We start from the raw sequence: 27,749 nt of genomic DNA on the forward strand, positions 1-27,749 counted from the left end.
GGGCTGTAATTCGGTTTTTTTACAACTTTATTGAGATACAATTTACAAAGAATAACCTATACATGTTTAAAGTGTACAATTTGATTAGTTTTTTAAAAACAGCATTATGAAGACACAATTGATACACAGTAGACCGCACATATTTAAGGTGTACAATTTAAGTTTTGACATATATATATATATATCCATGAAATCATCACCACAATCAAGATAATAAACATATCCATGACCCTCAAATGTTTCCTTATGTACCTTTGTAATGCCTCCTCCTTCATTCCACCACCTCTCAATAACCACTGATCTACTTCATGTTATTCTAGATTCGTTTTCGTTTTCTAGAATTTTATATATATGGAATCACACATTGTATATTCTTTTCTCTTCTTGGTCTGGCTTCTTTCACTTACATTTATTTTGAGATTCATACATATTAATTAGTACTCATTATCTTTCTCTATAACTCATTATAGATTCTTCTTACTTACAGTTTTGGTCTTGATAGCTTGTCTGGTAGAATGACTGTGGTTACCATGCCTTTATCAAACCATCTTTTTTTTTTTTTCTTGATTTTGATTTTATGTTGGAGTATAGTTGATTAACAATGTTGTATTAGTTTCAGGTGTACAGCAAAGTGATTCAGGTACACATATACACACATATCTATTCTTTTCGAAATTCTTTTTTGTTTTTTTTGGCCATGCTGCATGGCATGCTGGATCTTAGATCCCTGAACAGGGATCAAACCTGTGCCCCCTGCAGTGGAAGCACAGAGTCTTAACTACTGGACCGCCATGGAAGTCCCCAAATTCTTTTCCCACTTATAAACCATGGTTATTGATTTACCCACTAACAGTGTTCAGTTGTCTTGGGACTACCCAGACAAGTAAGCTTCATGAAAAAGTGGCCCAGACTCCATGTCAACTACCATTGCCTGATGGACACTACTTCCACAGCTCACACCTATGGGCTCATGCAAGGGGTGGGGTTACCAAAGACCAACAGACAGGAGAAGAAAAAAAAACAAACCCAAATTTGGTTCATGGAAGGTTCAGATGGTGTCCAGGTGATGCCAACTTGTCACTTCATCTTTTGAAGACAGAGGAACATCCTTTAGGAAGACATGTACTCCTTAAACCAATGATAATTATATAGTGCTGTATTCCCAATACGTAGAATACTTGGGTCTGGGAAATGAAGAGTGGCCCTGCTCAACTATTACTCCCAGGAGCCTGCTTGGAGAGTGTGTTAGTCAGGATTCTCCAGAGAAACAGAAAAAAAATATATAAATAAAAAATTGGCTCATATGATTATAGAGGCTGAGAAGTCCCAAGATCTGCAATCAGCAATGCAGAGAGTCAAGAGAGTCAATGCTGTAACTTCCAGTCCGAAAGCCGGCAGCCTTGAGACCCAAAGGCAGGAAAGACTGATGTCCCAGCTAAGTAGTCAGGCAGGAGGAGTTCCCTCTTTCTTGAGGAAGAGTCATCCTTTTTGTACCATTCAGGCCTTTAACCGATTGGATGAGGGCCACCCACATTCAGGAGAGCAATCTGCTTTACTCAGCCTGTCAGTTAAAATGTTACTCTCTTCAAATACATTCTCACAGACACACCCAAAATAATATTTGACCAAATATCTGTTGTTGGTCAAATAATATCAAGTGTCAACTTGATATTATTTGACCAACAACATCAAGTTGACACTTAGAATGAACCATCAGCACAGGGAGTTTGTGCTTCCCTTGCCTGCAACTTTAGGCTCTGTGAGTCTGGAAGTCCTGATTGACTTTATCATGAGAAGGCAGGACTATTGCTAAATAATGGGGCAAAGGGGAATATTTTTGGCACTCAGGCTCCCTATGCCCTTGAAGAGAGTATGATACCTGGATTTAGCTGATGTCATTTACTGCTTGGGAAATTTTATAACGGAAGGAGTGAGACAGGATAGGGAAAGAGCCAAGCAAGGATGTGAACTCAGGTGAAGTCTAGTATTAGTATTATAAAGAGAGAGCTGTGGAGCATAAGCCATACCGCAAAGTTGTTACCGCTTTTTTATGGGACTGGCTTTTATCCCTTACTAGTCAGTCGTCAGCTCTAGATTACTAAGGGGTTGAAAGATAGGCATAACTTTCTAGGTGAGGTGGCTCCAGTCAGCTGAAGGCAATTCTTTGGAGGAGGGGCAGCTATGAGCTGTCAATAATCAGCTGGAGAAGGGGCACTGGCACAGTAAAGGGGACCTGAGTAGGCACCAAAACTGTGTCTACCAGCTTATGAAGATCAATCTGGAAATAGATAACAGCTCCTTTTGCTTGGTCTATGTGGGCATGGGTTGGGCTGTGAGTATTGGAAGGCAGAGTGACGAAAGGCCTCCCTGTCTTCTCTCTAGTAGCCATGGCCTTCTTGTTTTGCAGCCTGAGGGCTATGCTTTCTTGGCTCTAAATGCATAGGGACATAGAATAGGTACAGTTCTCATCTTTAAGAATTGTATCATAAGGGAGTAGATGGACAAATGTAAGCACTCCCTAAATAATAAATCCATGACTTAGAAATGTCCCAAACAAAAATGGCAAGTTTGCATACTACTACCTACTGCTACCCATTTCAAATTCATCATTTCCCTGCACAACTGTGGATAGTCATAAAACTGCCCTGGGATGATCTCACTATTGTTTCCCAGCGCAAAGTAGCTTTCTCTCACCCTGTCGTGTTATGCCTTCACTTACTCTTCACACAGTAATTAATTATTCACATAATAATAATTATGTTCACGTAATTCCTGTTTTAGGAAACTTCTTCATATGTGTACCCCTCTTTTCAGCCTTTGCCTCCTCCTTTCTTTCTCTGCCTGGTCACACTTCTACACTCCCCACAAAAAGTACTTGTCAGGGAGCCCTGGAAATGGTGCAGGCATGAGGACAGCATCAGAAAGTGCATGTTCATTACTAACACCTGTTATCTAGTGCAAAGACACTTCAGACAAGATTAATTTCCTTACGTATACTTGGCCTATTCTACCTCTTAGTTGTAAGAATTTAAACTCTTATGCATTTCCCTGAGTGCATAAAGTGGGAAAATACCACTGCATTTTTCCTGAATTATTCATATTTGTATTTCTGTATTTTTCTGGACATACCATTTAGCATAAATGTCTTTATTCTAAATAGGACAATTTTCTTTAACCCACTCAACTCTAGAGCATTCATGAGCTAATTAATATTGTTTGGATTTTCCATGTTTTGAGTTTCTTCTATTTAGATACCTTAGACACTATAAAAATCATTACGGCTTTACTCCATACCATATTGGTAGTGATTAATTTTAAAATATTAGATTTGAATCTTCTGGCAGCATTTTTATTTTTTCTTAAGCTTTGATGGAACTGTGTGGTAAAACTATGCACTAAAATTAGAAGGCTTTGGATAACTGTGGATTATACCTATTCATACATTTCAGGTCTCCATTAGAAACTCATAAAAACAAAAATCTGGCCTTTTTCAAAAAAATTATTGGATGACTACTACTGAAAATGTGCTACAGACTGAAAACAAGGCAAAACCTTGTTTTGGGTGTCTGACTGCTACCTCTTTTACCCCAGGGCTAGAATCCTTGTTTTTCTCACCCCCTGACCCCCGTCACACACACACACACACACCACCCCACCCCCCACTACCACCCGCCGCCTGCTTTTCCTTTGGGGCCAATTCCATTTTGGGGCTTGATCCTCCTCCTCCTTTTGGATAATTTTCTTTTTAATCATACTCTTTGCTTCTGATCATCCTTTTGGAAAGTGACAAACGAAGGCAGAGCAAACCTTAGTCTCAACTCTGGCCTTCTCTCAGGTGGAACAGCATCGTGAGGGTGACCACTGAAAATAATGAAATAATGGTATTAATAAGAAATAAATACTAAGATACTGGTATTTTCATGTTGCTTCAGTAATGCAGTCACTACAACAACTGAAATAATGACTTGTTCAGTCTCAGGAAACGTTGTGGCTTTAACTACCAAAACTTATATTTTGGTATTAAAATGTGGAAGTCGGGGAATTGCTTCCTAAATAATTGATTTGTACTCAGGAGCTGCCTTTTGCTTTTTTTTTTTTTTTTTTTTTTTTGTGGTATGTGGGCCTCTCACTGTTGTGGCCTCTCCCATTGTGGAGCACAGGCTCCGGACGCGCAGGCTCAGCGGCCATCGTTCACGGGCCCAGCCACTCCGCGGCATGTGGGATCTTCCCGGACCGGGGCACGAACCCGTGTCCTCTGCATCGGCAGGCGGACTCTCAACCTCTGCGCCACCAGGGAATCCCTGCCTTTTGCTTTTAAACCCACCTCTCTGCTGCCTGCCCCAACAAACACAGAGGGCTTTTTCTACTTAATTTTCAATAGAGAGACATTTTGTAGGAGTTTCAGGATTTCATTTTATTGTTATTGGCATTATATTACATGTATACAGACACTAATATTATGTGACTGTTGTTATTCTGTAGCTATTAATTAAAAATATAATTATGGGACTTCCCTGGCAGTCCAGTGTTTAAGATTCCATGCTCCCAATGCAGGGAGCACGGGTTCGATCCCTGGTCAGGGAACTAAGATTCTGGATGCTGCATGACGTGGCCAAAAAACACCCAAACAATAAAGCCCAGTTTCAGTACAGCCAGTAATTAGAAGTGATATCTTTAATGATACCCAGATGTTTTTTGGCTTATGCTGATAGTTTCTAGGTGGAGTTAGTAGTACAGATGGTTCCCTTCAATTGTGTATGAAGATGGTGCACTAAAATTGATGAAAAGTGAAATCTACTTACTTGAGCCATCTCAAAAGAACTGTTTCTTCAGTCTCTCCTAATAGACACCGTCAAGTCCCTTTATTCCCCCCGTTGTTTCTTTCAAATCTATGACAATTAAAAAAAAAAACAACTGCTGTCGCACTTTCTGTTTTCGTTTTAGTACAAATGCTTGCAAGATCTGTTGGTAATTTTGAGCTAAAGATTTTGTCACTATCTTTAACCAACATTTAATAAGTTCTTACATTCTGCAGGGTGTTGGAATCTACATAACAGCTAAGAATATTGAGAGCCTCAATTATGAGAGAATTTTTGTTTACCTTGAAATTTTAAATCCCACCAGTCTTTTCAGGAGAACTTTAACCTTGTTTGTAGATTTTTTTAAAAGTTGAGCTCAGTTTCACCAAAATTACTTCCCCCAAAGGAAGACATGCTGATTGGTTTTGTTCTTGTTGTTAAGTCTTGCATATGTTTAATTTCATCATTTGCCTACTAACTTGGAATCCTTATAGACCATAGAAAATCCAGTTCTACTGTGCTGAATTTTCAAATATTTCATTCTCATCCATTCATCAAGAGCTCACTAATGTGTGCCCTGTTGATCTGCTTGCTCTAGGCTGACATTTTCTGAGGAGGCTGGGGATGTGATTTTTGATTATGGGGAGCAGGATACTTATAACAAGGCCAAGTGTCTGGCTTTAGCTCAGATTATCTATCGTGAATGTGGCCTGCGCAAGAAAGCTCTTCTTTGCCTGTGTAAACAGGGTCAAATTCAAGGGGCCATGGAATACATACAACAGTTCAAGGACTTTACTTCTGGTAAGTGAAAAAGCCTATTATCTGTATACATTCGAATTCTGGACTTGAATTGTAAGATCACCCATGATAGTAGGCAATATTTTGGACTTACACATTATAAAGCTTGTTTTGTGTATACCGGTAAGTAGATTTCTTTTGTAATTTTTAGTGAAAACAGGTAAGCTGAAGCTGATTGACTTTGATGGTGGACATTCAAATACATTTTATATTTCTTCAGTACATAAACATTTAGTAAACTTGCAGATATTTGGACCATGCTACTTAAAGGATTTTTTTAAAGTAACTGAACTTATATATATCATTCTGAACTATAATATAAGCATTAGAAATGAAGAATTAGTGAAATAATGTTGATTTAAAAAGTTTGAAACATCTAGGTTGCAGCTGGGCAGTGATCTGAGAGAATTGTGGACCTTAGGGTGACCCTAGTTTTTGTTTGTTTGTTTAATTTTGTTTATTTATTTTTGGCTGTGTTAGGTCTTCGTTTCTGTGCGTGGGCTTTCTCTAGTTGCAGCGAGTGGGGGCCACTCTTCGTCGCGGTGCACGGGCCTCTCACTATCGCGGCCTCTCTCGTTGTGGAGCACAGGCTCCAGACGCGCAGGCTCAGCGGCCATGGCTCACGGGCCCAGTCGCTCCGCGGCATGTGGGATCCTCCCAGACCAGGGCTCGAACCCGTGTCCCCTGCATCGGCAGGCAGACTCCCAGCCACTGCGCCACCAGGGAAGCCCCAGGGTGACCCTAGTTGAATGAGCTGATCTCTTATTATAGTCTAGTTCAGCAGTAGCCTTAATGTACAGGCAGTCCTGACATATCCCCATGTCCCAGGCCTATGTCAATCCTGATTTTGCAAGCTGTGTACTCCAGTTCTAAGAAATTGCACAATGGAACAAAATATAGCACTTTTAGGTCACATTTTTCCAGGAAGAAGAATCTTTTATGGTCGTCGAATCTGATCATTTTCAAAGAGTAAATTGACTTTTACTTAGAATCTGTTTTTTAGAGTTATTAATTTTTGTCATTCATTATGTAACAGCATGCCCGATATTATTAGTGTAATAATAGCTATAGTTCAGCTTTTTACATGCCTTATCTCACTTAATCCTTATGTTAACTCTATGAACTAGGTTTGTTATTATCCTTTTTTTTTTTTTTTTTTTTTTTTTTTGCGGTACGCGGGCCTCTCACTGTTGTGGCCTCTCCCGTTGCTCGAACCCATGTCCCCCGCATCGGCAGGCGGACTCTCAACCACTGCACCACCAGGGAAGCCCATCCCTATTTTATAGATGAAAAATAACTGTGTCCAAAGAGAGGCTAAGGCACAGACCGGTATGTAATTTGCCTGTATAGACACAGCGATGGAACAGAATCTGGCAGAGTAGTTACGACACAATATTTGTTGAATGAATTATATATTTTATTAATATTATCTAATTTATACAGATTCAGTTCTGTGTTAAGTATTATTTTTCCATAGAATTATTTTAGTCAAGAAATCAAGGTTTTAATTACTCTTGGAATTTTTATTGAATGAAATGTGAAGTTTCTTTTTTTGCTTGCAAAATTTGCCTTGCATGAGTATACAGAAATATGATTGACTCATTATCATATTATCCTGTTCCTCTAGTAGTGCGTTACACTGTAAAATAATTATACAGTCAGCCCTCCATATTCATGGGTTCCACATCCATGGATTCAGTGAACTTCAGATTGAAAATATTTGAGGGAAAAAAAATTCCAGAAAGTTCTAAAAAGCAAAACTTGTGTTTGCTGTGCACCAGCAATTATTTACATCACATTTGCATTGTATTTGCAACTATTTACATATTATTTACATTGTATTAGGTAATCCAGAGATGATTTAAAGTATATGGAAGGATGTGTATAGGTTATATGAAATTACTATGCCATTTTGTATAAGAGACTTTTTATGTAAGAGACTTGAGCATACTCAGATTTTGCTATCTGCAGGGGGTCCTGAAACCAAACCCCGTGGATATCAAGGGACAACTGTATATTGTACTAATGTAAGAAATATTAACTCTCCTATGTAATTAGAACCTTGATATTTATCCTCAGAATTTATTTAGTACAACATCATAAGATAATAATAACCTGAGGAAAATTAAGCTTAAAAGGTAGAAACAATGTTTGAAAAATTACTCTGCTTATTTTACTTTTTAATGACAAACAACCACAGCTTTCCAAAGGATCATCCTTGGCCTCAGGGAACAGACTCAGTTTGTTAATACTTTCTGGTTTCAGAAGAAAATGGTCTTTCTCAGATTTAGACTGTCAGCTTTACATTTACAAATCAAAGAAACAGAACAAAAACGGTGAAGTCCTAAAAAGGTCTTTTGTTCCAAAAGCATAAATCTGACTCATAGAGCATCTGTTTTAGAAGGAAAAACACTTCGTTTTTCCTCCCTAATGATTTCTAGAATAAAGCCTGAAATGATTTGTTTGTTCACCTTCCCCATCGTCATTAAACAAGTGAATGTACCTGTCTGGTTATATTCTAGATATGGAATTCTAGACTCTGAGGCTAGAAACAATCTAGAAACTGGGTTATTCTAGATCCGAGGCTCTCAAACCTTCTGGTCTCAGGTCTCCTTCATAGTTTTAAAAAACATTGAAGATCCCAAAGAGTTTTTGTCTATGTGGGTTCTACCAATTGATATTTATCCTATTAGAAATTAAACCAGGGACTTCCCTGGTGGTGAGTGGTTAAGACTTTGCCTTCCAATGCAGGGGGTGTGGGTTCGATCCCTGGTCCAGGAGATAAGGTCCCACATGCCTTGCGGCCAAAAAAAAAACCAAAACAGAAAACAGAAGCGATATTGTAACAAATTCAATAAAGACTTTAACAAAAAAGAAATTAAACCAGAAAAAAATTTTTATTGGAGTATAGTTGATGTACAATATTATATGTTACAGGTGTACAATATAGTGATACACAATTTTTAAAGGTTATACTCCATTTATAGTTATTATAAAATATTGGCCATATTCCCTGTGTTGTACAATATATCCTTGTAGCTTATTTTATACTTAATAGTTGGTACCTTTTAATCTCCTACCCCTAAATTGTCCCTCCCCCTTTCCCTCTCCCCACTGGTAATGACTAGTTTGTTCTCTATATCTGTGAGTCTGTTTCTGTTTCGTTCTATTCTCAACTGGTTTTCAGCCAGGTTGAGCTTCTTCAGCTGGAGCGTGGGTGCCAGGAGCTGGGGGGTGGGGGGGTGAGAGAGGAGTTGGGGGGCAGAGTCTGCAGCCTATTGCCACACAGGTAGAGCTCCTGGAGGTGGCTCAGGCCATTCAGGGTATCAGGAGACAACGAGGCCAGCTCGTTGAAGGAGACGTCCGTGGTGTTGAGTGCCGGCAGTGCCCATCCCAGCAAGGGCAGGCTTCTCAGCTTATTGTGGGATATAATCAGGGTCTCCAGCCAGGGCAGTGTCACATCAGTCTGCAGGCTGGTCCGCTGGCTCTTCCCCAGGTACAGCTGAGTGAGGTGAGTCAGATGCATCTATTTTTTTAGATTCCACATATTAAGTGAGATCATACAGTATTTGTCTTTCTTTGTCTGACTTATTTCACTTAGCAAAATGCCCTCCAAGTCCATCCATGTTGCTGCAAATGGCAAAATTTCACGTTTAAAATAACAATAGGAAATTCCCTGGTTGTCCAGTGGTTAGGACTCTGTGCTTTCACTGCTGAGGGTGCAGGTTTAATAATCCTTAGTTGGGGAACTAAGCACAAGTTGTGCCGCAAGGCCAAAAACAAAAACAACCAACAGCAATAAACCAATTATGTATTGTCATAAGTAAAATATTTTTATGAAAAGTAACTTTTCCAAAGCTAAACAATTTAAGGAAAAGAGTGACACTGTTTTACATTTTTGTAAATCTCTGTAATGTCTGGTTTAGTAGAAGATAGCTGGCTTCCCATATCTGATCCTATATTCAGTCTATTGTAATATGTCATGTAGCTTCTGGAAAAACACCACTGTATATTTGTGAGAGAAGGAGAATAAAAAAGGCAAATTTTAGTATTTTTATGAAAATAGTTCTGACTTTATGGACCCTAGACCATATTTTGAGAACCACTGTTCTAAGTATCTAGGTATATGTGAGTTAAACAGTACCATGGTTGACATATAGACCCTTATAACCTTATTAAAATAGAACATACAAGATAAATAACGATCATTATTACATGTCAAACCAAGGAATAAGGAAATGCATTCTGAAGTAAGTAGAGGGGTAGGTTCATAGGATTTGAACTTGTGTCCTTTCTAATTAGTCAGAGACCATATCTTGTACATAATGGAGTAAATATTGGTTAATCAATTAATGGAGAAGAGTATTTGAATACTTGATTGAATGAAATGGAGAGAGATGGATGAGTTATGAAATGTTGGAGACAGGGTTGTCCTATATAAATAACTTCACCTTAGTGGAGGCCAGATTGAGCGACCCAAATCATAAACTTCTACCTCTTTTCTAGGGAAAATTTTTAAAAAATTATTTGACTTCATTGATATAGAATTATATTCTGCTATTCCTTGCTTCATCTTTTACCATTTCTCTTTCCTTCTCTCTCTCTCTCTTTGTGTGTGTATGCATGTATATATATATACATACACACAATGCACACACACATACATATTTATTATTTTGGAGGAGCAGCACCACAGATTGGAAGGTCATGGACTTTGGGGGTCAGATGAACTGTTCTTCTTTAGACTGTGTGTCTAATTCTGGGAAAACTAACCTCTCTAAGCCTGTTTCCTCACTTGTAATGTGAGAATAATAATATCTGACTTATACTGAATATTAGGTGTAGTAATTTAATATATGTAAGTTCACAGTACAATAAATATGTGTTTAATAAACACTAGATTACCTTGTATTACCTTTTAGAGTGCAGGTATGTTTACACGTAGTTCTTGAAATGCTCTCAAAAATTATTCTGAAAATTACCTCTGTTGTGGCTCAAGAATATTTTTACTTAAAAAAATTTAGTAAGTTAACACAAAATTTATAAATTTAAGAATATAAATCATGATTGTAGCTTTAGATTATCTGAATGGTTAACTAGTAGATTAAACCATATGAAATTGCTTTTTTTTTTGAAGTAAAAAATGGTCAAGTGTAGGCAACTTCATATGGCTCAACCTCTAGCTACTTGAACTAGCAGCTTCTTAAAATCTTCATATTTGGGTTTCTAAATACTTGATATTTTTAGGAAAAATTGCTGAGCCCCTTTTCTGTTCAAGGCACAGCAAGAAAGATATACTCAGTAGAAGTTGGCCCCCAAATGAGCAACAAGATGTAGACAAAAATAATGTAGTATTAGATGGGAGCTTAGAAATTGTGGAGATACTAATTCTAGCACTTTAAGATGCAAAAACTGAGGTCCAAAAGATTAAGTGACTGATTGAGCTATGATTAGAATTCAGGATTCGTGATTGTCAACCTGGTCCTTTTTTTAATACCACATTTCTTTCCAAGACTGTTCTCTGATAAATTTTTTTTCCTGGTACTATGTTTAGGTAGTTTTCCTTTGTTTTCTCCTATGCTGAGTATAATTTTTTTTTTTCTTTTTTGGATTGGAGATAGTAATGTTGAATTCATTGAGGGCTTTGGAAGGATTGGAAAAAGAAGAGTTGATTGGCAAATATAGACATTAGCTAGTCCCAGTTTCTAGTTGATGTATCATATTAGGATGTTGAGACACAGTTTTTCATTTTTGCTTTCAGATGACCTGATGCAGCTAATAAAGTTATGTCCCCACACTGAATTAATTCAGTGTCTCACTAAAGAATGGAATGGGAAACCACCATATTTATCTTTTGGTCTTGCTGTACTTCACCTGTTCTCTGTAGATATGAAAAAAGTTGGCCTTAAGCTACTTCAAGAAATAAATAAAGATGGGAAAGGTAAGTGAAGTAAAATTTTGTAGTGAAAGAAATAGTAGTGGGTTATTTAGGGAAAGGTTCAAGATTATTATGTTTGAGTTAACTCTATCTTCCTAAGAGTTTATTCTTGGCAAGAGTTAACTTTAGGTGTTTATAAATGTAAAGATTACCATGTTAATAATAATCTGTTGGCAGTAGTATATATTTGTTGAGAGAATTAGAATGAAGAGAGACTCTTTCTGAAGCTTGAGGGTAACATCATAATAATTATAATAGCTATGACTACTGTAAACTCTTTATATATATTAACATGTGTATATTTAATAATTTATATATATTTTTTAAAGTGTTATTTAGATAAACTTTATGTTTTTTATTCCTAAACCAAATATATATGAAAATATTATTTACATATATTATTTACTCTGAACCTCACTCTGGAGTGGGATCAGGAATAACTAATTAGATCTCACTTTTTTCTTTCCTTTCTCTAATTTAATATAGAAACTTGAGCAGACAGATTGATTTTAAATTATCATATGGGGCCAAAGAAAGAATAGTAAATTACATGAAAACATAGTTGGGAAGATAATTTAGAAATTATCATTACAGATATCAACTAAAATATTTTATTTGATAGAAAAATAGTAATCATGGTAGAAATAAAATGATAGTGATTACAATAACCTGAATAGAGATCCTCTTTCATCAAGTATTATAAGTAATGCAGGTAGTAAACGAGTTCCATAAATAGTTCCAAAGAGGGTCACTATAATTGATTTTCAAAAGTAAATAATATCATTAGTTTTCTTTAATAAACAAAATCCTTCTTTTATTTCCTTTAGAAAAATATTTGTTAAAGCAGGCCCATCATTAAGAGGTCTCTGTCTAGAGATAGGATGGAGGTTTTGCCAAAGTTTTTTAAACCCTTAGGTTAGCACTATAGGGCATTTATAAAAGTGTTTGAAGGATCATGAAAACTTGACCATCAGATTTGTTTGATAGTTCCTAGTGGTACCTTATAGACTGTGAATAAGGCTGAGCCCACATTCTTCACTTTCTGAGCTCCCTTCCTTTCAGCCTTCAGCATCTGCTGACCTTACCAAGAAGGAGATGAGTGGAGGAATAGGTAATGTGAGAAATGGTGGAGAGTTGAATTGAGGCATGAAAAGGTTAATGAAAAAGGAGGAGGAGAAGGAACTAACACTTCAGTACTTACTATGAGCTCGACTAGGCACTCCACGTTACACTTAAAGGAATCAGGTCTAATAGTAATGGAGTTGAAATGATATCTCTTTATTTTTGAAGAATTGCTAAGTATGGATTATCAAATAAGTGCTATATTATAATATTGTATTTTTATTTCCTCAGATGCAGTTGAACATCTTATGATAAATGATCCATTTTGCTCCCTAGAAGAGTGGCAAGAATTAGCAGATATATGTTTACAGAATGGCTTTGGCAAATTATCTAATGACATCATGTCTGTTCTTCGATCTCAAGCTGGGGTTACAGAAATTTCTGAAGAGGATGATAAAGTCAACTTGATGCAGCATGTTTTTTGGTAGTTCTACATCTTAACCAGTTGAGGGAGCCTGTACAACATTTTATATATATCAGTTAGGCAAACTGATTTTGGTATAACTAACTTATAAATAAATCTGGAGTATGAAGTTCTCAGAAATATATCATGCTTCTTTATGATGACGTTTAGATTTGTCCTTGAAATATTTACACCATTTCTTCCTTTTTTTATATGGTCATTTTGTATATTGAATCTTTCTAAAATTCCTATGTACTTTATTTTTTCTTTTTTAAAATTTTTATTTTTTATTTAATTTTAATTTTATTTTGGAGTATAGTTGATTTACAATATTATGTTTCAGATGTACAGCAAAGTGATTCAGTTATGTACATATTGGATTGGCCAAAAAGTTCATTCGGTTTTAAGTAAAAATAAAAGGCATTTTTCATTTTCGTCAAGAACTTTGTTGAACAATGTATTCATTAACTGAATGAACTTTTTGGCCAACCCAATACACATATCCATTCTTTTCCCATATAGGTTATTACAGAATATTGAGTAGAGTTCCCTGTACTATATAGTATGTTCTTGTTGATTATCTATTTTATTTTATTTTATTTATTTTATTTATTTATTTTTGGCTGCACTGGGTCTTTGTTACTGCCTGTGGGGTTTCTCTCGTTGTGGCGAGTGGGGGTTACTCTTCATTGCGGTGCGCGGGCTTCTTACTGCGGTGGCTTCTCCTGTTGTGGAGCACGGGCTCTAGGCACGCGGGCTTCAGTAGTTGCAGCACGCAGGCTCAGTAGTTGTGTTTCACGGGCTCTAGAGCACAGGCTCAGTAGTTGTGGCGCACTGGCTTAGTTGCTCCGCGGCATGTGGGATCTTCCCGGGCCAGGGATTGAACCCGTGTCCCCTGCATTGGCAGGCGGATTCTTAACCACTGCGCTACCAGGGAAGCCCCTGGTTATCTATTTTATATATAATAGTGTGTATATGCTACTCCTAATTTATCCCTCCTGTATATTGAATCTTGATAAAATCTAAGAATGTAAGTGTATAAATCTCAGTTTAGGCATTTCTATCTAAGTGCATAAGTTAATGTCTAAATATATTCCTTTCTGGTGATCTAATTTAATAGCAAGAACTGAGGAAGGTGTGAGTAGTATCTGTCAGACTGATTTCCCAAATATCAAATGCTATAAGTCTGACTTGTAACAAGTAAGGCAGGATGCCATTTCAAGGTTTTCACTGGCAAAAACCTAGAGTATAGTAATTTTGTACTACTGACTCAAAGATGTGCTCCATGCTTTGGTATATATAAATGGCAAATGTTAAGCTTCTGCTATAAAACTTGGGAATTTCAGCATGTTCTTATCTAGAGAGAGAATAGCCAAATTTTGCAAAGAAGTAGTAGTTCTACATCTTAGACCCAGGATACCTGTAGGCATGGAATATGTCATACGAAGTGGTTTTAGATGATTTCAAGTGTCTGAGTAAGTATTTGATTGAAAACTCAGAGTTCTGTGTCATGGACAGGTGTGATATTCAAAATATTTAATGATCAGCATGGCATAGGCACCAATCAAACAACAGATACCCAACTAATCAGAACAGCTTTCAGCCCTTATGCCATACCAGAATGTCAGCCTTGATCATGGAACATGGTAAAAGTGAGCTGCTGTTAGATAGAATAAAAGAGCATAAGTTTTCCCCTCCTAATTTTAAACTGAATGTATATATGTTATTTTATAGTGGAAAGAATGTAAACTTGGAATCGGACAGCTTCATATTCAAGTTCAAATTCTTCTTCTTATTCTTTGTAAAATATGGGCAGTAATATCTCCCCAAAAGGTTTAGTGATATGTATGTGCAATATAAATATATTACATAGTGGAAGAACTTAATAGAAGATAACCCTTATTTCAATGTAATAGGTCCCAGAAACACATATTCCTCTACTTGGTTTATACTTCCCAAATCCCACATATCTATGCATTTGTACTTGTATAATTATCCCTCTTTGGAGTATTTGATATAACATACCTTATTGCCTATATTAAGCTATCTGTTTCCACTAATATTTGGGTTGCTGGGCTTATCTTACAAATCCAGAAGAATACTGGCTAAGTTCTCAATTTTTCTGTATCTTGGTAACCACAGTACTGGATAGCTATAATTCAGTTTTCTAAAATGTAATTTTTTTCTTTTAATGCTCACAACGAGCTTTATTTTATAAAGAAAATATCAAAGTCTTCAAGGGCCTGCGCACAGCTCCCACTGCAAGTGCACGTGGAAACAAGGTGCTCCCTCACACAGCTTTTGGTGATGTCCGGCTACAAACCATTCTTAGTGCCCACTGTTCTGAGCACTTAAAATGTAATATTTTTTAAAAGTAATACCTATGTACAATTCTAAAAGCAATTTAAATTGCAGTTTAGTTATAAAAGGCTTATAATAACTAATAGTATTTTTATTTCTGACCTTCATATTAGCTATGATTTTTTTAAATTAATTAATTAGTTTAGTTTTTGGCTGCATTGGGTCTTCTTTGCTGCACATGGACTTTCTCTAGTTGCGGTGAGCGAGGGCTACTCTTCGTTGCGGTGCGCAGGCTTCTCATTGCAGTGGCTTCTCTTGTTGCAGAGCACGGGCTCTAGGCATGTGGGCTTCAGTAGCTGTGGCTCGTCAGCTCTAGAGCTCAGGCTCAGTAGTTGTGGCGCATGGACTTAGTTGCTCCGCAGCATGTGGGATCTTCCCAGACCAGGGATTGAACCTGTGTCCCCTGCATTGGCAGGCAGATTCTTAACCACTGCGCCACCAGGGAAGTCCTTAGCTATGATTTTTGAAAAGAAAATATGAAGGATGGAAAAAAGGAAGGGAAGGAGAGGGTATTTCAGCAGCACTGATTCTTTATGTACCAATGGCTTAACACCCTTTTTTCTTTGAGACTTGTATGATTGATAGAAAGCTACTATGTATCCGTTGGCAGAACTTGGAAAAAAAATGTGTTCATGAAAGCCAAGAGAATGAATTAGGTACAGAAATCTGGAAAAAGCTTGAAACAGAAGCTGTTGTTGTTACTGCTAATTTTGCTTTGGTTTTAAAATGTTTTTTCCTCCACTCATTATTCTTCTTCTTTGTTAGCAGTACCTTTGGCAGTTTACCCAAGGAAAGTGAAATTTGTCAAGTGAATCTAAAGTAAAATGCCTGGAGATGGAGTTGGGAGGAAGAGCAAGAATATAAAGTCAAGTGGGGGAAGGAGAAATAGTTGAGTTGTGAGCTGTACAGGGCTTGGAAGTTGTGAGAACCTCCCTATAAGCTGCACTGAAAGAGGTATAACATGAGCCTCGTGGCATAGGAGCCTGTGCTAGACCAGCTCTACCACGATCTATTTTTGTGTCCTTTTCCTCATGAATTTATTTTGGCTAGATAATTCCATTTGTCATTCACAACTCAAAAATTCAGTAGTTCCACAGATGATTTCCCAGTGCTTTTTCACCTTCTGCCTAAATTGTAAATACCAGGATTCAACACCAGCATCAGCAACATATTGTGGGGACTTCCCTCGCGGTCCCGTGGTTAAGACCCTGCGCTTCCCTGGTCAGGGAACTAAGATCCCACATGCTGCACAGTGCGGCCAAAACAAAAACAAACCCAGCATGTTCTGGATACCTGTTTTGTGTATGGTCTCTGCTATCAAGATTACAGCTTCAGTGGGAAGAGACAGAATATTGTAAAAATAACTAAAAATAATTCCTTAGTATTATCTAATATCCAGTCTGTATTCACATTTCACAAATTGCTTAAACATGCCTTTTTACAGTTGAGTTGTTCCAGTTAGGAGCTAAACAAGGTCCATGTATTCTCTTTGGTTGTTGTGTCTCTGCATATAGGGTATTCTTCCTCTCTTTTTCTCTCTCTTGCCATTGACTGACTGGACTGGCTTGGTTGTTACTGGGAATGTTCCACATTTTAGATTTGTCTGATTGCTTCCTTATGGTATTATTTAACTTGTTTTTCTTTTTCCCATATTTCCTGTAAATGGAAGCTAGCTGTAAAAACTTAACTAGATTTAGTTTCAACTATTTTGGCAAGGATGCTTCATAGGTGATGCTGAGTATTTCACATTTCATCATATTATCATGCACTAAATAGTTGTCTCATGTCATTGCTTTTTGAGATAACATCCAAAGTCCTTAACATGGCCTAACAAATTCTGCATAATCTGAATTCCAGCTGATCTCCAGACTCATCTCCTACCGTATTACACATTATTTTGAGCCAGACACTTGTATTTTTTCTGTTCCTCTTGTAAGGGGCTTGAAAATATGCTGTTTCTTTTACCTGGAAGGCTCATCCCTTTCTTTTTACCTAGTTAATAATTTCTTTTACTTCAGGCTTTAGCTTGGTTAAAAATTCCTCAGGGAAACCTTTTATGACTTCCTTAATTATGCCACATTTCTTTTTTCTAGGCTGTCCTTTATTGCTATTATCATGGTTACAGTCAGGGACAGTACTTTTTATTGATGGCAAGGACACCACATTTTGAGGGTGTGGAAAATGGGGGAAGGTTACTCTGTTAGTTTTCTAGGGCTGCTGAAACAAAGTACCACAAACTGAATGGCTTAACCACACAAATTTGTCTCAGTTCTGGAGGCCAGAAGTCTGATATAAGGTGTTGGCAACGTTGGTTCCTTTGGAAGACTGTAAGGGAATAATTGGCTTCAGACCTTTGCCTCTCTCCTTGGCTTATAGGTGACCACCTTCTCTATATCTCTTATGTCATCTTCCCTCTATGTGCTCTATGTGTGTCCATATTTCCTCTTATATGTATGCCAGTCATATTGAATTAGGACCCACCCTAATGAACTCATTTTAACTCTAAAGACCCTATCTCCAAATAAGGTCACATCTTGAGGTACTGGGGATTAGGGCTGCAACTTATGAATTTTGGGAGGGCACATACAATTCAACCCATAACAGTTACCATTATATCACCAAAATCAAACACAGTATTGGGTACAAAGTAAGTTGCAATAAGCAGGTCAATGAATAAATACCAAGTTGGACCTGGAATCTTTCATATTTAATGCCAATCTTGTGAATTAGCTTTACTCTAGCTTTATTTTGTTGGTAAATTCTATTGATATATACATATACACGATAATAAATTCTGAAAATTGAACAAGTTATAACTGTGCAGCTCAATAATTTTTCACAAAGTCAACACATTTATGTAACCAACTCCCAGATGAAGAAATAACACCCCTGGAATCCTAGAAGCCCCCTTTCAGTCATTATTATCCCCCTCCCAGAGATAGCCACTATCCTGACTTCTCATACCTTAGATGAGTTTTGCCTGAGTTTGAATTTTAGATAAATGAAATCATAATGTATGTATTTTTGTGTGTTTGGTTCTTTATTATTTTTGTGGTATTCATCCATGTCATGTGCAGTTGTTTATTCTCATCACTATTTATTATTCCATTGTGTAAGTATACCACAGTTCTACCATAGATGGACATCTACGTTTCCAGCGTAGCACGTACACATAGTGCTTTCATGAATATTTTTGTACATGTCTTGTTCATGAACATATATGTGCATTTCTGTTGGATTCCTGCTTTATTTTTTAGGTTGTATGTTGATGGGTATTAGGTCATACTAGTAGCTATAATTTTCAGGGTCAACACTGCATTAATGTTTGATTTATGACATTGTTCTCTGACAGCTGTAATGAAATAGCTATAATAGAAATTCTCCATTGGGTTAGAAATATCCAAAACTTGTCATATTTTTCTAAACCCATGGCTTTAAAATAGATTTTATTATTTTAAGCAGTTGTAGGTTCACAGCAATATTGAGCAGAACATACAGAGATTTCCCATATACCCCCTGTCCTCACATATGCATAGCGTCCCCTGTTATCAATACCCGCCCCGCTCCGAGTGGTGCATTTGTTACAATGAATGAGCCTACAGTGACACATCATTATCACGCAATGTCCATAGTTTACATTAGGCTTCACCCTTGGTGTTGTACATACTGTGGGTTTGGACAAATTTATAATGACATGTATCCACCATTATAGTATCATACACAATAGTTTCACTGCCCTAAAAGTCCTCTGTGTTTTACCTATTCATCTCCCATGGCTTTTTTTTTTTAATTTATTTGTTTATTTATTTATTTTTTGGCTGCATTGGGTCTTCGTTGCTGTGCGCGGGCTTTCTCTAGTTGCATTGAGCGGGGGCTACTCTTTGTTGTGGTGTGCTGGCTTCTCATTGCAGTGGCTTCTCTTGTTGTGGAGCACAGGCTCTAGGCTTGTGGGCTTCAGTAGTTGTGGCACGTGGTCTCAGTAGTTGTGGCTTGCAGGCTCTAGAACACAGGCTCAGTAGTTGTGGCACACGGGCTTAGTTGCTCCGCAGCATGTGGAATCTTCTCGGACCAGGGCTCGAACCCATGTCCCCTGCATTGGCAGGCGGATTCTTAAACACTGCACCACCAGGGAAGTCCCCCCCATGGCTTTTTTCATTTTTATACAAGGCACCTCTTTGCCTGCCATGTATGAAGAGAACAAATATTTTTAAAGTGTTCTCTCTGTGCCAGACACTGTGCTAGTACTATTAATATGTATTATTAAATCCTCACAAAAATTTTGTGAAATAGATATTATTATCCCCATTTTCATAGGTGAAGAAAAGGGAATTCAGAAGGCAAAGTAACATGCCGAAGATCACGTAGCAAGGACCATGATGAAGTAAGTTTCTCTGACTCAAATTAGGTGTTCTGTCTACCACAGCAACAGAAGGGAGGAAAATGTTTCTTTCAGAGTCTGAAAGATTTAATTGTACTAGTTACATTTTTGTTTAATTATTGTAGTCAAGCATTTATCAAAATGAATTTCCATTAATTTCATTCATTTGCAAAGGTTTAGAGATTTTCTGAAACAAATTTATTCAAAAAATTTTCTTAACATTTAAAACTTTTTCTAAATCCTGGATAATTAGAAAATACCCGTTATTTTCAATCACTTTTTTAACCTTAACAGATGAAAATGTTATTTTTCAGTTGCCTTTAATTCTGTTAGATTGCTAAAACATAAGTTAAAAGTCAGAGTACAGGCCTCATGATTTTTTTTTAACTTTTCCCATTTTATTTATTTATTTATTTGTTTGTTTGTTTGTTTGTTTATTTATTTGCCACACCACGTGGCATGTAGGGATCTTAGTTCCCCAACCAGGGATTGAACCCATGCCCCCTGCAGTGGAAGCACAGAATCCTAACCACTGGACTGCCCACGGAATTCCCCTCAACTTTTCCCATTTTACAGAAGGCTCATAATTTCTTTCATTCCCTCTCAGAAAAAACAGCATTTTAACAAAGGTAAACCAATATAGCACCACTGAACCCATAGAAAGTTGTCAATTTGCTAGTAGTAGCAATTTGTTATGTTCTTGAATAAAAAAAAATTAGATACATAATAAAGATACTATTATTTAGCAATTTCTTTTTGCTTCTTTTTAATTGTCAGTTATCTACAGGTACCCTCCATACCTTGGGAATCTATGTCAGTCTCTCCTTGATATTCTTTTCTTAGCCTCCAAATAAAAGGTCACTCTCAAGTATCTATAGATGTCTGGTCCTACTGTAAATGAGTGAGATGGTTCACAGCCAGGCATAGGGGGATCTAGGGACTTTTTAAAAGGAACAATTGTGGTAGGTTCCAGCCAATTTTGTCGTGCAGGATTATGGACTTAGAATTACCCTGTCAGAAGCTGGAAATGTAGATTTGACAAGAGCAATCCTGATTTTCAGAGTACTGTGTAGGCCACACAGAACACATATCTACAGACTACACTTGACCTATAGACCACCAATTTAAAACCTCTTTCCTAAACTCAGGAGGCCAGATTTAATTTCTTGTTTCCATTGACTTTAAATGAAGCTTTTTGAATGGTTAAAGGAAGTAAAATGCTACCATGTTTTCTGATTCAGAAAAAACTGCTACAGAATGCCCAGTTTACTGATGTCCTGGCAATAGAAGGCAGGATTCTTTAACCTACAAGTTACAGTTACTATAATATGTATCACTGGTCCAGAATGGAGGCCATTTTGATTTCTAACACAGAGGAACTTGGAAAGTAGCACAGATGTAATTTGTGTGTAGAAAGAGGAAAAGAAACATGCTTCTTAAGTAAATTTGACACCTTTTTCTCTCATGCTAAAGAATTAATCTATCAGTATTCTCCAACTCTATTACCATAAGGTTGGTAAAGAAGCAATATTATAGTTTTTAAAAATCAGTGCAAACTGTACCTTCAAGCTCTCATGTGTATTGACATCTTAAGGCCTCTGAGGAGGATCCACCTTTTTCATCCAAGGAACAGTTGCATGAGTTATATTCTGTTATGTTGTTTTCTTGGGTCAAATCATACAGTATGTACTATTATAAATAAGGCCAGCTTTAGTTGGATTTGTGCTTAACACGAAGTGCATGTCACCCTTGAACTCTGGTTATATGCAGATGGAGATGTCTAATAATAAACTCCCATCAGGACTTCCCTGGTGGCACAGTGGTTAAGAATCTGCCTACCAATGCAGGGGACACAGGTTTGAGCCCTGGTCCGGGAAGATCCCACATGTCGCAGAGCAAATAAGCCCCTGTGCCACAACTACTGAGCCTGTGCTCTAGAGCCCGCAAGCCACAACTACTGAGCCTGCGTGCCACACTACTGAAGTCTGTGCGCCTAGAGCCGGTGCTCCGCAACAAGAGAAGCCCCCGCAATGAGAAGCCCGCGCACTGCAACGAAGAATAGCCAACACTCGCCGCAACTAGAGAAAGCCCGCACGTAGCAATGAAGACCGAACGCAGCCAAAAACAAAAAAACTCCCATCCATTTCCTCCTGAATTCTTTCCTCACCACACACACGCTCACACAGTTTGAAAACAGAGAATCAGTGTACATTTTGGAAGCAATGGGACTGAATTGTCAAAGATCCCTGCCAAGTTGCTTAAACATCTAGGCGTTTATGGTTTAATGATCATGGGTTTTGAATTGCAGACCCTGACCAGAGAGCAAATATTCTGCATGTAAAGTTTGCATGCAATCTTTGCCCAGCTTCTCTGGAGTGAGCACTTAAAATAATCATTTCCTGAACACAGCATCCAGAAACAGGTTTGTGCTGATAATAGGATCAATAATGAGAGTGGGCCAAACGTTGACCAAGAGGCTCCAGTGGCTAGAATTTAAATGAAAGCACATATATTACAAAGACCTTTCTTTGGTTAGGATTTACTAGAATATAGTACAAATTCAATTCAGTAGATGGCGATAGAGATGCCACTAAGACTTTCACCTCTTTCAGTGAATTGAATTGCTTTTATGGGGAAGACGTGATACTGGTCTGGTTGTTGCTAGTCACATTTTTTTTTTACATATAATCTTATTTATTTATTTATTTTTGGCTGCATTGGGTCTTCGTTGCTGCGCGCGGGCTTCCTCTAGTTGCAGTGAGCTGGGGGGCTACTCTTTGTTGAGGTGTGCAGTCTTATTGTGGTGGCTTCTCTTGCTGCGGAGCATGGGGTCTAGGCGTGTGGGCTTCAGTAGTTGTGCTCACGGGCTCTAGAGTGCAGGCTCAGTAGTTGTGGCGCACGGACTTAGTTGCTTCACGGCATGTGGGATCTTCCCGAACAAAGGATCAAACCCGTGTCCCTTGCATTGTCAGGCGGATTCTTAACCACTGCGCCACCAGGGAAATCCCGCTAGTCACATTTTAAAATATAACATTCTGTTGGCAATCTTTGGTAATTTAAGGACCATTCTTTTTTTTTTCCCCCTAATTTTTTAATTGTGGTAAAATACATCTTAACCATTTTAAAGTGTCCAGTTCACTGGTATTAAATACGTTCATAATGTATTACCACCATCCATTTCTATAACTCTTTTCATCTTGTATATAAAATTGAAACTCTATACTTATTAAACAGTAACTTCCCTCTTTCCTCCCCACAGCCCCTGGCAACCACCATTCTACTTTCTGTCTATGATTTTTGAGTAAGTACCTCATATAAATGGAATCATACAGTATTTGTCTTTTTGTGACTGGCTTATTTCACTTAGCATAAAAATTGAACATGAAATTACTATATGGGGCTTCTCTGGTGGCGCAGTGGTTGAGAGTCTGCCTGCCGATGCAGGGGACACGGGTTCATGCCCCGGTCCAGGAAGATCCCACATGCCGCGGAGTGGCTGGGCCCGTGAGCCATGGCCGCTGAGCCTGCGCGTCCGGAGCCTGTGCTCCACAACGGGAGAGGCCACAACAGTGAGGGACCTAAGTACCGCAAAAAAAAAAAAAAAATTACTATATGACCCAGCAATTCCACTTTGGGGTATATACCAAAAAGGACTGGAAGCACAGTCTTGAAGAGATGCTTGTACACCCATGATCATAGCAGCATTATTCAAATAGCTAAAATGTGGAAGCAGGTATCCATTGACCAATGAATAAATAAGCAAAATATGGTATATGTGTACAATGGAATATTATTCAGCCTTAAAAAGGAAGAAAATTCTGACATATGCTACAACATGAATGAACCTTGAGGACATTATACTAAGTTAAATAAGCCAGTAGCAAAAAGACGTATACTGTATGATTTTATTTATACGAGGTACTTAGTAGTCAAAATCATAAAGACAGAAAGTAGAATGGTGGTTTCCAGGGGCTAGGGAGAGGGCAGAATGGGGAGTTATTGTTTAATAAGTATAGAGTTCCAGTTTTACAAGATGAAAGAGTTATAGTGATGGGTGGTAGTAATGGTAGCACATTATGAATGTATTTAATACCACTGAATTGGACACTTAAAAATGGTTAAGATGGTAAAGTTTGTTATGTGTATTTTACTACCAAAAAAAAAAAAAAGACCATGCTACTTTAATAGCTCTGTCCCCACCCATTTTGGTTGTTGACTAAATTACATCTTTAAACACTGTGTGCCCAAAACCATAAACTAATAATTCTTTTAAATGCATTAGTCTCCTAAATGATGTAGAAGACAAAATTTAGGGTTACAAACCAAAGTCACAGGGACTTCCCTGGTGGGGCAGTGGTTAAGAATCCGCCTGCCAATGCAAGGAACATGGGCTCAATCCCTGGTCCAGGAAGATCCCACATGATGCGGAGCAACTAAGCCCATGCCCCACAACTACTGAGCCTGCACTCTAGAGCCTGCGAGCCACAACTACTGAAGCCCAAGCGCCTAGAGCCCATGCTCCACAACAAGAGAAGCCACTGCAATGATAAGCTCACGCACTGCAACTAGAGAAAGCCCACATGCAGAAAAAAGACCCAATGCAGCCAAAAAAAAAAACCAAAGTAACTAATACTAGCATTTTGACTAATAATTTAAAAAAATATACTAGTCTCTTAAATCATATAGATGACAAAAGGGGGAGTTACAAACCATCGTTACAATAATATGAACTTTTATAGTTGCTTATGTGTTTACTTTATTGAGATCTTTATTTCTCCATATGGCTTTGAGTTACTGTCTAGTGTCTTGTCATTTCACCCTGCAGGACTCCTGGAGCACTGCTTTCAGAGAAGGTCTGGTGGTAACAAACTGTCCACTTTCATTTATCTGAGAATGTCTTAATTTTTAATTTTTCCCTCACTCTTTTTTTTTTTTTTTTTTTTTTTTCCCTCACTCTTGAAGGACAGTTTTGCTGGATCTAGGATTCTTACTTTACATCTTTTATTTTTTTTTCTTTTGGCATTTTGAATAGCACTGCCTCTGGCCTCCAAAGCTTGTTTCTGATGAGAAATCTTCAATAATCTTACTGAAGATCCCTTATATATGATGAATCACTTCTCTCTTGCTGTTTTCAAGATACTCTTTTTGTTTTTGTCTTTTGAAAGTTTGATTATATTATGTCTCAGTGTGGGTTTCTTTGAGTTCATCTAGTTTGGAGTTCACTGAGATTCTTGGATATTTATTTCATGTCTTTCATCAAATCTGAGAAGTTTTCAGCCATTATTTCACCAAATATTCTCTCTCTCTTTTCCCTCTCTCTTCTTTTGGGACTCCCACATGTATATGGTGGTCCCCTTAATGGTGTCCTATAGGTCCCATAGGCTCTGGTTTTTTTCTTCTTCAGTTTTTTTTTCTTTCTGTTCCTCAGACTCAATATTTCCATTTTTCTATCTACTGCTGAAATCTGCCTTTGAATCCCTCTAGTGAATTTTTCATTTCAGTTATTGTACTTTTCAATTCCAGAATTTCTTTTTGGTTTATTTTTAGGTTTTCTATCTCTTTATTGATATTTTTATTTCATTCAGCCATCATTTTCTTGTCTTTATTCACCTCTCCCTTTAGTTCTTTGTGCAACTTTAAAACAGTTTTAAGTAAGTCTTTGTCTAGTAGATCTGAAATCAGTTCTGTTTCAGGGATAGTTTCTGTTGATTTTCTTTTTTTCCTTTGGATGGGCCATACTTTCCTATTTCTTTATATGCCTTGTGATTTTTTGTTGAAAACTGAACTTTTTTTTTTTTTTTTTTTTGTCTGTGCTGCATGGTTTGTAAGATCTTAGTTCCCCGACCAGGGATTGAACCTGGGCCCTCAGCAATGAAAGCCTAGAGTCCTGACCACTGGACCACCAGGGAATTCCTGAAAACTGGACATTTGAATCTAATAATTTGGTGACTCTGGAAATCAGCTTCTCTCCCTTCCCCAGGGTTTTCTGTTTTTGTTTCTGTTTTTGTTTTTGTTTCTGTTTTGATTGTTGTAAGTTGTCTCTGTGCCAGGGATCTGCTTGAGGTGTAAACTTAACGTTTTCTCAGATCTTTTCTGAGCCTGTGCTTTCCTCTGAGTGTGCATGATGACTTTCTAATTTCTCCTGTATATGGAATTGCTTTTGAATGTCCTACTCTTTCATATCTGTCCCCCAAAAAGGGAAAAGGAGAAAAATGGAAGGAGGAAAAGAATGAGTATTGGCCCTTTAAATCCCCAGAGGTCACTTCAGCTGGAGCGGAGAGGGACTTGCAACAGTGGAGAGAGGTGCAACTAGAGTTCTGGAGTAGCAATCAGTACTCAGAGCACAAATCCCTTATGTCTGGAAGACATGGTTCTTCTTGACCACCTTGGCTCCTGCAAGCTACGTGCAAGCTGCTCCAGGAACAGGTGCACAGCTGCCTGCCGTGGGGCTGTAGGTGTGGGATGGGTAGCTGCTACTGTACTAAGAGGTAAAATGGACTGAAGTTAACTGCACTTTACTGTCCAAGCCTTCGTCTGGAAGTTGCAAGCCTTCAGTAGCCTCCAGAGTCCCCATAGTTGCGTCAGACAGGTTCTGCCCGAGCAATTGTTGTTTAGGAGGCGAGACAGATTCCTGGTGCTCCCTACTCTGTCATCCTCCCAGAAGTATTTGTATTAATAAGAAGATGGCCCTTTAAAGAAAAAAAAAGTTACTCTACATTCAAATGTTTTAAATTCTAGTGCTTTTTCTCTTCTTGAGCTTTTCAAGTTGAAGTAGGGATGAGGGTGGAGTGAGTGGGGTGAATTTGGGCCTGGAGTTGAGGGCTTTGTTTTCTAGACAAAAGATTTCTTTTCAAGACATTTCAAAGGCTGTACTGTAGTGGGATCCTGCCCGTTATGCAGCAATCCCACACTGTTACACACTTGACCAGACCCTCGTGGCCTGGCTGACTTTTCTGTTTCTGCTACTCCACGTTGAAGCACAGGCTGTCTGCAAAGCTGTTGCTTATACCATCATTTCAGCTTTGAAAAATTCTGGCATGTTCAGTCTATTCTTTAGAAAAGTAAGAAATGTATACACAAAAATATCCCAGGCTGGTCAATTTACTGCCAGATTGTAGAAAGTCTATTTTCTCAAAATCATTGAGATGGTTTCAGAACCAATTGAAGAGAGAACCTGGTTATTCTTCTTACACAGTATTCAATCCTTGATTCAAAGTGGGGGGGGGGGGTGAGATTATTACAGAGTTGAAAGCAAGACCCTGACCTAGGAAGTAATTCTGAGAATTCCTTGTTATTTTCTGACTCAGCCTGTCTAATCAGAGATCCCAACATGAAACATAGCTTTTGAAGGGAGCCCATGAGCCAAGGTCAAGCTTGCTTTCACCTCACAGTTGGGTTTCTCTTGTCTTTGTTCCTCAGCTCTGCCTCTATCAAAAATAAGACAGTGAGCTTGTGGGTCAAGCAGCTTGTAATTTCTCCAGGCCCATTGTGTGGAGAGGAGGAGAAACCACAATGCCTGAAGCCTCTTGAAGAGGTGAATACATTTGGAGGACATGGAATCATCTGTAAGTCAGACTTTCTTGATCCCAGTACTATCAACATTTTGGACAGAAAACTCTTTGTTGTGTGAGGCTGTCCTTGCCCCGTAGGATGTTTAGCGGCATTCTGGCCTCTATCCACTAGATGGCGGTAGCTCTCCCTTCTCGCCACGCCAACCAGTCAAGACGAGCCGAAACGTCTCTAGGCCTTGCCAAGTGGTTGAAAACCACTGGTGTTACGTTTTCCTAATGAGTATAAAAACCCTACCAATCCAGAGTTAAACATAATAATTATTCAGTGGATCAAAGATAGCCAGATAAGTGAATGTACTTCCTTTATTTCTCTCTCCTACATAAATCGTTATTTACCGTACAGATCCAGGAAGCATCCTGAGATAAGTGCAGGGAAACA

The 27,749-nt window shown here is 38.1% G+C and overlaps 1 protein-coding gene across 4 annotated transcripts in view; it reads left to right on the top strand.

Moving 5' to 3' along the window:
- Nucleotides 1-19,802, top strand: part of CLHC1 (clathrin heavy chain linker domain containing 1) — a 52,169-nt gene extending 32,367 nt beyond the window's left edge. For 2 of the 4 annotated variants that reach the window (XM_079941078.1, XM_079941080.1), the window contains 4 exons: nucleotides 5,398-5,600; nucleotides 11,359-11,538; nucleotides 12,889-13,081; nucleotides 16,190-16,627. In XM_079941078.1, coding sequence (XP_079797204.1) covers nucleotides 5,398-5,600; nucleotides 11,359-11,538; nucleotides 12,889-13,081; nucleotides 16,190-16,244 — 631 coding nt within the window. In that variant the 3' untranslated portion in view covers nucleotides 16,245-16,627. Of the gene's footprint in view, nucleotides 1-5,397; nucleotides 5,601-11,358; nucleotides 11,539-12,888; nucleotides 14,127-16,189; nucleotides 16,628-19,735 lie in introns of those variants that run through there. The other 2 variants (XM_079941079.1, XM_079941077.1) reach the window with 2 other exon arrangements.
- The last annotated feature ends 7,947 nt before the right edge of the window (nucleotides 19,803-27,749 follow it).

The sequence above is a fragment of the Stenella coeruleoalba genome (genome assembly GCF_951394435.1).
Source record: "Stenella coeruleoalba genome assembly, chromosome: 13".
Classification (NCBI taxonomy): Eukaryota; Metazoa; Chordata; class Mammalia; order Artiodactyla; family Delphinidae; genus Stenella; species Stenella coeruleoalba.